Source organism: Labrus bergylta, chromosome 10 (assembly GCF_963930695.1).
Source record: "Labrus bergylta chromosome 10, fLabBer1.1, whole genome shotgun sequence".
Classification (NCBI taxonomy): Eukaryota; Metazoa; Chordata; class Actinopteri; order Labriformes; family Labridae; genus Labrus; species Labrus bergylta.
Genome location: NC_089204.1, coordinates 17,340,846 through 17,353,989, shown reverse-complemented (window position 1 = coordinate 17,353,989; position 13,144 = coordinate 17,340,846). Strand labels below are relative to the sequence as shown.

General features: G+C 39.0%; 1 protein-coding gene across 32 annotated transcripts in view; it reads right to left on the bottom strand.

Annotated features, from left to right (window-relative positions):
• The window catches only part of camk2g2 (calcium/calmodulin-dependent protein kinase (CaM kinase) II gamma 2), a 61,519-nt gene that overhangs the window by 25,096 nt on the left and 23,279 nt on the right, over positions 1 to 13,144 (bottom strand). For all 32 annotated transcript variants that reach the window (XM_065959522.1, XM_065959523.1, XM_065959526.1 and 29 more), the window contains exons 3-6: positions 8,870 to 8,929; positions 5,607 to 5,661; positions 4,728 to 4,793; positions 2,322 to 2,394 (exon numbers count right to left, since the gene is read on the bottom strand). In XM_065959522.1, the coding sequence (XP_065815594.1) occupies positions 2,322 to 2,394; positions 4,728 to 4,793; positions 5,607 to 5,661; positions 8,870 to 8,929 (254 nt within the window). The remainder of the gene's footprint in view (positions 1 to 2,321; positions 2,395 to 4,727; positions 4,794 to 5,606; positions 5,662 to 8,869; positions 8,930 to 13,144) is intronic.

Genomic DNA, 13,144 nt, shown 5'->3' with positions numbered 1-13,144 from the left:
CCGAAGATTGAGGGGAAATAGGCAAAAGGAATGCCTATACTGAGCAATGAAAGGCAGAGTCACATGACCTATGGTGGACAGGCTAGTGCTAGCATCCTTCATTGGTAATAGTTACCTTCTTACAGGATGATTAATGTAGGCCTGGCATACTGTAATGTGTTTTTGATTAATTGGTTAAAAACCACCGATTTTAAAAACTCTTAAACATGCACAATTAATTCACAAATGTAGCACTTGACTCTATGAATGCTAGCAATGGAGCTCCCACATAGCGACGTTTAAAGCATCTGCCCTCTAAAAAGAAGAAAACCAAGACAATATATTTTTTGTTTTAAATCTGTTTGTGTAGAGGGTAAAAGTTTGTATCCGTCCTCATTGCCACAAACCTGGCAAGGTAAACAAGTCTGACACTTGTAACTTCCTTTAAGCGCCAAGCCTGTTTCTTCTCATCTGACAGTCTGGATGTTTCTCTTTCTCCATCTAGTAATCCATCAATCTATCTATCCCTACTTCCAACCACAGTTTCTATCGAGCTGGAACAATTGGAGAGAAATTAAACTGATGAAGAATGAGGCAGAATGAGACAGATAGCGACAGATAGATGGGTGGTGGCATAATGAGTCCCTTTGCTGGTGCTGCAGCAGCCGGGTGACCTCACCCCCACAGTTACCATGGCAACCCAGTCTACCACCAGCCAAGAGCACTCAACTCTTTCTCTGTAATTCCTGTTTTCCTTTCAGCAAGAGGCCCTCCCAAGGTGACAGAGAGGCAAAAATATGATATGTGGGGGTCACACCTCTTCATGGCACCCTTTGTTGGCATCATTAGTATTTTCATGCTTCCAATTCTGCTAAATCCCCTGGACGTTCTCGAAAAACGGTAAAAAAAAATCAATCAAATGTAGCTTCCTTTAAAGCTGAAGGTTTTGTTCTATGAGAAATTAACATCTTGAAGCTGATTTAACTTTATTTTTAAAAACAGGGCATCAAATCAAGCCTTAAACAAGACATTCATATATAATATTTTATAGAGTTGCACAAATCACTAAAACCAGCAGATATGGAGCTCATAGCATTGTTTTGGAAGTGTATCACAGGACACCTAGGAAGTCAAATAATTGGTGCCTTTTTAGTTCACATTAGCTTATTGAGTCACTATATTGAATTCCGCATCAGCTTATTCCAACCCTTTACAGAAGCTACCTGCGAAATGAGAGTGATATAATGTAATGGACTATAATGGTTAAACTAGGATAAATATTAAGATCCAAGGCTTAAATTGATGCTGCTTCTTGTGCTTTATTTGAGACACATTTCACCCGAATTCAGCCTGACACATAAGGCATTTCTTTTGGTAAACACTATTAGATTTTAAAATATACGTCAATCGATGTAACTGCTCTTTGGCTGAATGAGTTTGTAAGTAATGATACAGCACGGATACAGTTGAATACACATTAAGAAAGTTGCGCATTGAACTGAATGTATGTCATTTCTGCCCTCTGTCCACACCAACATTTTCGTCATCTCATCTCTCTAAAACTCTTCGGCTCAAAGTTCATTAGACAGCAAGATCTATGTGCAAGCTAAAACACCCATCAATGAGAAGCCGGTTAAATCCATTTACACCACTCTAACAAAAACAGAGAGATAATTCAATTATGTTTGTCTGCTCTGATTTTCTTCTGTCTCATAAAAGCAATGGACAAGATTGTTAAGTGTACTATCAAAGTTACGGCCTCTGAACTCAGCCTTGGTAATAAACATGTTGTGCAATTATCCAGGTGTTTAAATCTCAGTTCACTTTGCTCTCTTCATTCCTGTTACTGTTCAAATCAAATCAAAAACAGCTGTGGAGGTCAGAGGGCTGTTGGTGTCTGCTTGGGGCGAACAGTCCTGCTGCAGGGAAATCGTCACTGACTGTCATCGCACCACCAGACCTGCTATTAATAGCAGCTGGTTTGCTTTCGTCACTCCTCAGCAGTGCAGGATGGAGGGGAAGGGGGGAAAGGGAAAAAGAGAGGAAGAAGAGGAAAGGTGGGGAAAGAGGACAAAGGGGAGGGATTGTAGGAGAGGAACATTTGGAATATAGAGAAATGAGGGGAGAAAAGAGGTGACGAGAAAGAGGGATGACACTTAAGTTGTTCTTAGCGTTACAGCCTGGCGTCTGCACGTGTGTGTGTGTTTAGGGCTGTTATGAAACCCTACAAATGTCTTTGGTCTGCCCTCACAACATTGTGCTATGTTATATGTCTGAGTGTTTGTGCTGCTAGATAGTGTAGGAAGTCCTGTCATATTTACAACAGGTGTGTAATAACTCACCTTGAGGTCCCTGTGCACAATGTCATGCTGGTGGATGTGACTGACGCTCTCCAGGATCTGATTGATGCAGTGACTGCAGGAGACGGAGAAGGGTGAGACACAGAGGAGATACACATCTGTCAGTCGAAATACAGAGGACACACTGACGTAGAGGAAGAAAAAACATCAAGTTCAACTTAACCATCAGGTCCTCATCTTTGATTCTGTGTGTTCATTTGAGTGTTATTTTCCGGGGGATTTAAAGGATATAACATTAGAGGCAATATGAAACTTTCTAGAATCCCAAAAACAACTCTACTTATTCCTACAGTAGGTACCATCAGCAAGGTTAAAATAGCTCTGAGGACTTTGAATTGGGAAGAACAACAAGACAAGAAAGGAAAGGAATGTCGTAGAGACAAAAAAACATTCAATATCAAAACAGTTGAAGAGAGGGGCATTAAAGGTGGGTAATGCTTAAGTTTCTTTTGGTATAACATCATCTGACCTTTAAGCCAATTGCGGTAGTATAAATTCTCTTTTGCAGAGGTTTGTTTAAACAATATCCAACATGCTACAGGTCTGTCTTGAGTATTACATTTAAGCATTAAGTAGGGATGTAACGATTCACTCAACTCACTATACAATTCACTATACTGGGTTCACGGTACGATTATCTCACGATCTATTTTACAAAATGAGACTGTAGACAAATTATGACTGAAAACGATTCCTTTAGGGGCCTTTTAATGGTTTTTTTCCTCGCAACAAGGGGAGGTGAGCTTCTCATTGTGGTGTTCGGTTAATGCTGCATCATGTTGGTTGTGCCGTTTGTGAAGTTCCCTGTCTTCTTGCAATATTTGGACACAGTTTTTGTCTTGTCTGTTGTCTTCTCACCTCTTTCATTTTCTGTCTGGGGGAAGTCAAAATGCTTCCACACCTCCGATTTAAAAGACGGTGGTGGGTCCTCAATTTCAAAATCTTGCTCTGCAACTGCCAACCGCCTCTGCTGTACAGCTGCTGACGCTCACAATATTATTGTGATTCATTTTTCAGAGTACAGATGTGACTGTTGAGACCTTTGAATCGATTTATCACAATTTTACGATTAATCTTTACATCCCTAATGTATAGATAATTAAACCATAATTGTTTACAAATTGATTAGATAAAGAATTAGACTGATAACACGTGTCCACAGTGGGTACAATATGCAACACGAAGAGCATTCCCTCTCAATAAGATAAGGTAAGATAATCCTTTATTTATCCCACAACGGGGAAATTTACATTTGACACAATCAATATATGGTATATTTATGTACGAGTATGCAAGACCGTTGTAAGAGGCAAAAAAATCTTCAATAAATTGTAGTGCAGACATTATTTTGAGGATGGTGGTATATGAGGGGGAAAATTTAAGTGCATTTTTGTGTGAATGAATGTGGGGAAGGAAGTGGAGCAGTCAGGGTGAGTGTGTTGTTGAGGCAGTGAGGTTATGTAAGTTATGTAAGCTTGTCCTCGGTTACAAATCAGCTATTTTGCTGGTCTGATGCTCTGCTAAAATAACTAGTTTTTCTTCTAAACAAGACTGAAGTTGACATTAGTAAAGGTGAAGTCAGGGTCAGTAGCAGGGTAACATTTTGAGAGGGTGACATCCTCTCTCTGTAAGAAAATCTCAGAGTATTCTGTCCAAATAAGGCTAAATCTGAACTCCACATTCACACTACTTGTTATTGCAGTGTATCTAGCTTCCATCAGAGCACCCTTTTGGTGACCATAGTCTGTTGAGCATTGTACACCCTTTAATTTTCTCACTTTCATGTGTCCGAACTTGAGCTTATCTATGTCCTGCTTTCCCTCCTTTTTTCTTGTTTTATGTTTTCATGATCCAAATGTATTTCTTGGTGCAGGTTCCCCTTTATAGACCAATATCAGATAATCGGGTAATTTTGTGTTTTAGTAATGTAGAATAAAGTTCGTTTCATTCAAATATTTTGAATGTTTAAGTCTAAAAGTAACAAAATCCAACGAGTCTCACCAAAGTTTGATTTAGTCTGCACAGACAAGAAAAGTTTTGTGCTGCAGTGCAAAAACGCTGCTGCTACTACTGACAAAAGGAAAAATAAGCTTTAAAAACTTTTAACAGCTTTGTCATTATTTATTAATGAAATAAATTTAAAAACCCCAAGTGACATGTTCAAAAATAAAATGTTCACTGAAAACAACATCAGAAAGAGAGCTGGGAGAAACCACAAGCTCTGCTTCTCCTGCTAAAGCACCAAGTGCATTTCACGAGGTCCGTTTTAGCAACGTAAGGGTTCGTTTTGGTGGTTTTTAAAGATGTTATATGCAGGAGAATAGACAAATAACTCAAAGAATTGCACGATATAGCACGTTCACATGTTAGCATGATGAAATACTGTACCTGGCATCTGCCTCGCTGTAATACTCTCGAGCAACAATGTCCTCAAACAGCTCTCCTCCAGTGACACTGCAGACAGACACATTGACAAATGAAAGACCTGGTCGTCATTGATAACATGACCCTCATATTTCAACCTTGGTTTGTGTAAATATGTAGCTCTGTGTACCTAGAACCCTAAAACTGTTGCTTTCAGAGACCACTTGCTTATTGAACAAGCAACAACAAGACTGATTTAGCATGTCTGACTTATTTGTGCATCAGGCAGAAAACTGATGGCACCTAACTAAAACTTGATATTGCGCTTTAAGCAATTACAACTGAGAACTATTTCTATGAACTTAACATGTTTTTTTTGTTCAAATCTACTAAACACATTGTGCTTCTGTTAAATGCTATAAAACATTTACTAAGCTTACTAAGGGAGCATCTTCTCATAGACTTTTATACAACTGGACTTTTTAATGCATGTTGAAGACATTTTTGTAATGGCTACATTTCAGAGCCAAGTTCCCTTCTGGAAAAGTCAGTGAAAGCAATTTATGGTCTGAAAAAAGGAATATTGAACCTCTCATCTGTTCACATCCTTGTCATTTATGGGGTTAAGAGTTCAAATATAGACAACAGTATTGGAATAGGCCTCCAGTGCAGACTACAATGCAGTAAGGGGTATCAGGTAGTATGAACTGGTTTCATAGCAGGACAAATTATTTTTTTGTATTACCATTTAAAATAACTCAATTTAAGAGAGAATGACTCTCTCTCTCTGTCATCGCAGCTTAGTTGAACACTAATAAACTGCTGTTGAAAAAAGAGTCATGGTCACTCCTGGCTGAACCTGTAACCTGTATGTGTTTGTGTGGGCCAATGTGATTCACTTACAGGTCAAAGACGAGGTAATGGAAGCCTTCCTCTGAGATGCTGTCATGGAGTCGAACTAGTGAGGTAATAAGAAACAGAGAGAACCTTTAATAAGAAATCAGTCAAACTTCTCTGATAATGTCAGTGATCTTTTGTAGGGAAGCTTTCAATAAACCATCACTTGAGATCCAGGACAGTCAAGACACCAAGGCCAACACGTTTTGTTTTGCACTTGATTCAATACATAAATTGGAGTGCTGTGGTGATTTGATAATAAGTCATCTTTGTTAAAAAGGGGCGCACTTTAGCTCAGCAGGTAGAGAAGTTATTAAGGCTAAGTTCTTATTCTTGCCGCTGGTGTTCATTTCAAAGCCCTTAGTTTCATGTCCTCTACTCTCTCCCTCACACGTCCTGTCTCTTCTCAGGTATCACTTTCAAATCCAAAGAAGCAAAATGGCAAAGAAATTATAGTAAGAAAACATGTATGTAACTCTATTTCAATGACTGCTGACACCATTGCCCTTCATATTATCTCACTGTTTGGTGGGTTATCTGAATACCGCAGTATATATCAGCTATTAGAAAGGAGACTGTTTTAAGGAGTAGGTGTGCAGAAATTGACCAAGAAAAAATATTTTAACAGAATAAAGTTGGAAACTAAATATACAGAGCAGTCAGACGCCAGAGGTTTTATCTTTCGGGGATGACTTTCCATATGTTTACCAAATTATTGAAATATTATTCCATTTCAATTATGAACAACATTACACGATTATGACACATGTATGACATTATAAAAGGAAAATATTTACAGACTAACTTTTAACTGCATATTTACTATATATATTAAGAGCTTCCTTTTTTATCCTTAAATTAGTAAATTTACCTCAACTTTCTTTAAACACAGTCTTCAACAAATAAACAAATTTTGTATTTATGTTTTGTGTATCCCTTAAGCCTTGAACAATGACGTTTTGCAATTCTAGTTTAAGTGATGGCGGTTTCTTTTAGAATATAAGGTTTCCAGCAGCGGAGCTTTTCCCTTCCTCTCTAAAATGATTCACTCGAGGGCCCAACAGTTGGTTTGCAAAGCCCGACTGCCACCTGTCTCTTTGGCAACCAGGAAGTAGCTCTTGGATGATCAAGTTGACAGAATGGTTGCCATATTTTAATCATTCATAATTAATTTGATACTGATAATTTGCTTTTAGGTTTTGTCTCTGTTACAGGAAGCACAAAAGCAGGCAGTGAACAGAGTTATTGCCAACATGGACAACTTGAGCCAATAGCTCTTCTTTTGAAATGAGTGGAGTGGCCTACTAAACTGACTGCTAATAAGTAGATTAAAAACCTGTTTGAGTCAAGGTGGGTGAAGGTGCCTGAGTGCTTAAATTAAAACTGGAAAGGTTGTATATTAGTCTGTTCTTGATTCAGATGATTTGCTTTTAAAGAAAAGAATACTTGACAAGCTCTCCCCACGAGAATGGGGAGATTCACATCCAATAAAAAAGAGCAGCTGAGGAAGAAAAGGAAAGAAGATAAGGTTGATGATAAGGAATCAGATGGGATGAAGAAGAAAGAGAGACCAATGAAACACAGTGTGTGTGTGTGTGTGTGTGTGTGTGTGTGTGTGTGTGTGTGTGTGATAGGGGTTGTCTTTAGCTTGCACCACCTTATCATACTGTATGACAAGGCAGTACTGCCACCACGTAACCATTTCCTTCCTTTCTGACACACACACAAACAATCAGAAAAACTAAGTTGTGTGATGAATTAAAGTCTTAAAATGTGATGAAACTCAGACAAAATTGGGGGATAAAGGCTTGATAATGTAAGTCTTTCCATCAAACAAAAGAGAAGCAAAGTTTTGCATGTGTCTACATTTTTGGTTAATTAGCATCATTATGTGCATGCAGCATAAGCAATTAAGAGTTCCTGTTTGTGACAGGTGTGCTGAGAATGTATTACAGTGTAACTTTGATACAGATGAAAACTTGTGAATGTGCTGATTCTTCAAGTTCTGGAATCATAATAAGCCTTTTCTTTTCTTTTCTTTTCTATGAGTTCTAAACAGATGAATACATGTGTTCACAACAGACAACAGGAACGTTAAGTGACATTGAAACTAAAATACTGTTTGTCATCTTGGTGTGCTCAAATTTCACGTAGTTATGACTCAAAAGAGGAAGAGTAAATCATGATTCAAATCTTGGCTAACACCGGCTGTGTGTCAAAGCCTCTCCTGTTACTGCTGACCGTGATGTAGAGCAGTCCATGTACTTTCCTGTTATTTTCACTATAGTTGCAATGATAAAGATTAAACAATACGTTTTTTAAGAAATGATTAAATAATCATTAAATGGACTCTTTTTTTAGAGAGAAAAAGGGAATAAATCACTGATTCCAGCTACGTTAATGTAAATTCTAATTTTATTAGTCAATGAAAGTAACCTCGTTGAACTGTAATTCATTTCAGGAGGTCAACGCCAAGATTTTTTTGGTGAGATTTTCTGGATAATTTTACAGCAACCCAGAGTGTAACTTAAACATATAGTTGGGTCTGAGGTATGTGCTCGCTATAGTAGTTGCTTACTGACATACCCATTTATACAAATGAAAGTGGGCTACATCACCTCTCATTATAATGCTATAATATGTAACCCCACTGCAAACTGCTGCTTCAACACCTCCTTTAAACATTATGGATAAAAACAGATATTTAAACCTTCATTAGGCAGTGATTTTCTACAGCACCCTGACTTTGTATCTTTGTGTCACCTGTCAATAGGATTGTTAAGAATAAATGCAGGTAGGTAGGATTTGTTGTCTGTTACTGAATGGTTCTAGTTTAACAATAAGAGTTCAAGGTGATTAAGATGATTTGGGACAATTCACTTACTTTCTGGTGTATTCAATGCTTATTCTTTCTTATGCTACTCAAAACACAGCAGCATACCTACCAACTCCCTGATACATCTGTATTAGTTTTATGTATTTGAGTTAATGTGCAAAGCATTATTTCATATGGATGGAAGATAAAAACACAGTATTTCACAGGGGGAACATTTTCTTTTCTTTGTTGTGTATGGAACCAAGACAAAAATGCAAAGACGATACAAACCACAAGGTTCATTAAGACTGCACACACTGAGCACCACTCCTCAGAAAACATTTGTTTTTGTAAAAACGTTGTGATGGCTTGTTTATCCCTTTCCCCTGATGTTCTGAATTAATGCAGTTGTTCCACTAATCCATTAGTTTGCTGGCTCTCAAAAATGACTCACCTATGTTTGGATGTTTGAGTAGACGACAGATTCTCGCCTCCCGCTCGAGTTTCTGGTGATCTAAGGAGAAAAGAACAGAGAGAGGGGGGACAGTAAGGACACATTTTCAGTACCAGGAAGAAAGTAGGAAGAAAAGCTTTTAAGATACTTTGCTGTAATTTAACATTTGGACTTAAGTGACATACAAACAGGCAAGTGGTCACAGGAGAATATGAAGCCAGTATTCAAGTTAAATGTAGACAACACAAGGACTGCGGAAAGTTTACTGATCTAAATCTGCCATTTAAGTAATCCAAGAGCACTTTTGCATTAAAGCATTTTGGAGATGGCTTCTCTACAGAAGTTTGCAACAGAAATTGTGCGAATAAATTATAAATGATTTGTTTAGTTTTACAAAGCAAAGATTTTTGCAAACAAACTTGATATTTTCTTTGGAAGGATTTCAGCAACGCCTGGACTACTGATGTTAATATTTTATTTTCATATTTTATAATCTGTAGTTGTAACAAATAGAAAAACATCAAAATAACATTTTTTCCCCTTCCAGTTCCATCGCAGCCTACAAATCCCCTTACAACTACATTTACCTCTTAAACTGCCACTTTGTGACCAACATCAAATGGACTAGATCTGAGTGGACAGCAGAGACAAGATGTCAAAAAGGTAAAGCTTACTGAGAGCCAGAAAAGCTATGAGGCCAAAACAGTATCTGTCAACTTACATGACCTTACATAAGAGAACAGGCAGCCATATAGTGTGCACAGACCCACACCAACACACAAACAGCCTTTAGCATAAGCTTTTTGCACTTAGTGAAATTATTCTTGTAGGTCTTAATATAATCAGTGTCCAGTTAATGATTCTAATGGCAAAGGAGGATTTCCATGTGTGTGTGTGTGTGTGTGTGTGTGTGTGTGTGTGTGTGTGTGTGTGTGTGTGTGTGTGTGTGTGTGTGTGTGTGTGTGTGTGTGTGTGTGTGTACTGCATGTTCAAGTCAAGCAGATTGGTTGTAGCACACACACAGCAGTCAGACACGGTGGATGAACTCTCCTGTTGCAAGGTGTCAGAGGTCAAGTTCAGACAGGATTCTCCTGCCACCTACCAGCTGCTGGTCTCAGAGGACAGATGGGCAGCTTACGTGAAAGAGTAACGCCTGTGTGTTGGTGCGTGCATGCATGAGAACTGTGTGTGTGTGTGTGTGTGTGTGTGTGTGTGTGTGTGTGTGTGTGTGTGTGTGTGTGTGTGTGTGTGTGTGTGTGTGACAGCGAGAGGACACTGGACATCTCTAATCCTCTGTCTCATCCAAGGTTTACGGCTGGGTCATGGTATCTAGTGGGATCATAGTGCAGCAACGAGCCATGATTCTGAACCTTCATCTGATTATTTTCTCCTTTTACCATATTATGGACCAAACAGTAAATATACATTGGAATATTCCTTAAAGTTGACATTTATCTAGTATCATACAGGTTGAAACATCCATAGAACCGTCCTAACTATACTCATTTTGTTCAATATACTGAAACCACGACTTGTTCCTCTGCTGTCTGTGCATACATCTATGGCTGCTATCAAATAAAGATTGATATTAATGCTGGACAACATTCCAACAGACCCAAGCACCTACCAATAATTTATATTGTGGAATAATTGTTTAATCTAAAAACAATCATAAAACAAATTAAAACCGCAAGCGGTGATGAAGGGCCCTCGCACCCCAGTGCATGTCGGGGTGTGTCGCGATCGCCGGAGTGCAGCAGCAGCGGAACAGGCTGTGCAGTCCGATTTGTGTAAAAGTCGTAGTACTGGCAAGTTGAAATAGGCAACGTAATGAAGATCACATAAAATTTTGAGGTAGAGCAGTTCAGGCTGGCACTGTCATGATATGACATTTGGAGGAAATTGAGTATTGTAAATAAGATGTAGAAACTTAGTCCTTGCAGTAGGGGACGCTATGGTTGAAGTTGACTAATGTTATGTCAATGTGTTCAGAGGCCAACCCTGATCATACAAGTGAAATTTGAAGCAGATCAGATAAAGTAACTGAGATGCAGTACAGCCCCTTTCCAGTAGGGGGCAGGGTGTTAATGACATAATTGTATTAAGTTAGATTTGATCAGGCCAGTACTGACATCGTTCATGTGAAATTTTGAGCAAATCTGACATTGTATATGGGAGTTAGTAGTTAGTCCTTGCAGAAGGGCGCGCTATTGTTAAAGTCAATTATTGTTATGTCAATGTCTTCAGAGGCCAACCCTGATAATACTTAAAAATTTGATAGAGTTACAGCCACTTCCTGTTTGATGGCGACGTGATTTATGGACTTCCTGATGGGTTTTGGGCATGGGTTCAAGAGGCTATTTTGTTAGGTGACTGATTTGACAAGCTCCTGGCTATTTAGAAGAGAAAGAAGTGCTCAGAGCCAAAGTTCAACTCCATTGTTGTATTGACAGAACAGTTCATGTATTTTAGAATTCTTGAAAAATAACCGACACATCAATCAGAACAAAATAACTGTTAGTTTCAGCTCGTTTCAGTCTCCGACTCTCGAAGCTGCATGCCAGTCATACTGTAGGACGAATCAATTTTGAGAGTAAGGGTTTAAAGGTTCCATATTATGCGCTGTCTGCTCTTTAGTGTGTTTTCCATGTATCCTGTGCATGTTTAGGCACATCTATGTGCAAAAATTCAAAGTCTGCATAAACGCGGCTTCTCCTACGTCCTCCTGTCAGCTGCAGCATAGTGATATCACTGATCTAAGCCCATTGGCTCGTTGTGGCAAGCCCAGCAGCTCATGTTGCACGCCCATTAACTTCTGTAGCACGCCCACGATATGACGTAGCCTGCGGTAGCACAGTAGTGCTAAGGTGCTAATGTTTACGCTCCCCTCGGACGGAGCCAAAGTGGCTGCATTCCCAATATGGTAAAAGGGGCGGGACATTTCCGAGAACCGTGCTGAGCGACTGACCAATTACGTCAGAGCCAACAAGCCGATCAATCAGATCAGACTTGGCACACGTGGGGACTCTGAACGTGGGCACTTCAGAGCCTTAGAGAGAGAGTCAGAAGTGATCCGGTGCATGGAGCGGCAGTTCATGAAAACAAACACTTTTTTCGAACTTTAGCTATTGTGAACATACTTTAGTAGGTACATAGATTAAATATATGAACCCCAAAACCCAGAGTTAAGATCCGGCCCACCTTAAAGTTTGATCAGGCCCGTAAGACTTTTTGGGAAGACGGGGGAATTTAAATTTGTATTAATTTATTTTGAAGATTTTTTATGTGTTTATTGAAATGACAGAACATTGGATAGAGTCAGAAATCAGGAGACAGGATGTCCTTTGACTTAGGAGCCACAGGTTGGATTTGAACCTGGGCCGCCCGCTTTAAGGACTGTTGCCTCTGTACATGGGTTGCGCAAATTAACCACATTGGACACATTTTTAAAAATATTTGCAATACTCTCAACAGACAAGTTAACATTTCATTATAACCAAACACAATATATATTGCACGGGCTACACTATCAAAAGGAGGTCCTGGGTGAGCTAAGGAACAGTGCACAAAATGCTTCCTTGAATTATGCGAGGAGATAACCACATTCATATTCAATCAATCATAAAGAAAAATCAGTGGCAGAGATAGACTACGTCAGAACGTACGGTCAGGGATTTATTGGATTTATTGATGACAATGTTCGCGTCAAAGATTCTCTGTGTATTAGAGACGAGACTCTTTCTCTCTCAAATCCAGGGGGAAGTCAGTCTATGAATTACTTTGGATAATTAGGTCAAACTGAATTGTTTTAGGACACATACCAAGCCAAAGCATTGTACTACAAGTAAACTCTGTTTGTTTCAACAGTTCTGGTCAAAACAACAAACCCTATACTTAAAAGGAAACTAATCAAGTTTGATGTAATGGATGAACCCTGAAGCTAACAGAGGTAATATTAGAAAGCTGCTCAGCTGGCTGGAAAAACACTCACAGGAAAAGTGAATAGGAAACACATCCTTCCTTCAGTGTGGGGCGCATTAGACGCAGTGGAAAGTCAATTTCCACACTACCTCGGTGATATGTACTCTGTGGTCCTGCTCAATCTCAAAGGTGCTGATTAGCTCCAAAACGGATTAGTCAATTTACTGGTGTTTCCATCAAAAGAACATATAAATGTTAGGATACATTCAATTATTTCCCCTGCAAAAATACAAAGTGCTTTCTGATTTCATTTCAGATGTAAGGAATTGCTTTTGACTTCAAACCAAACTTTAT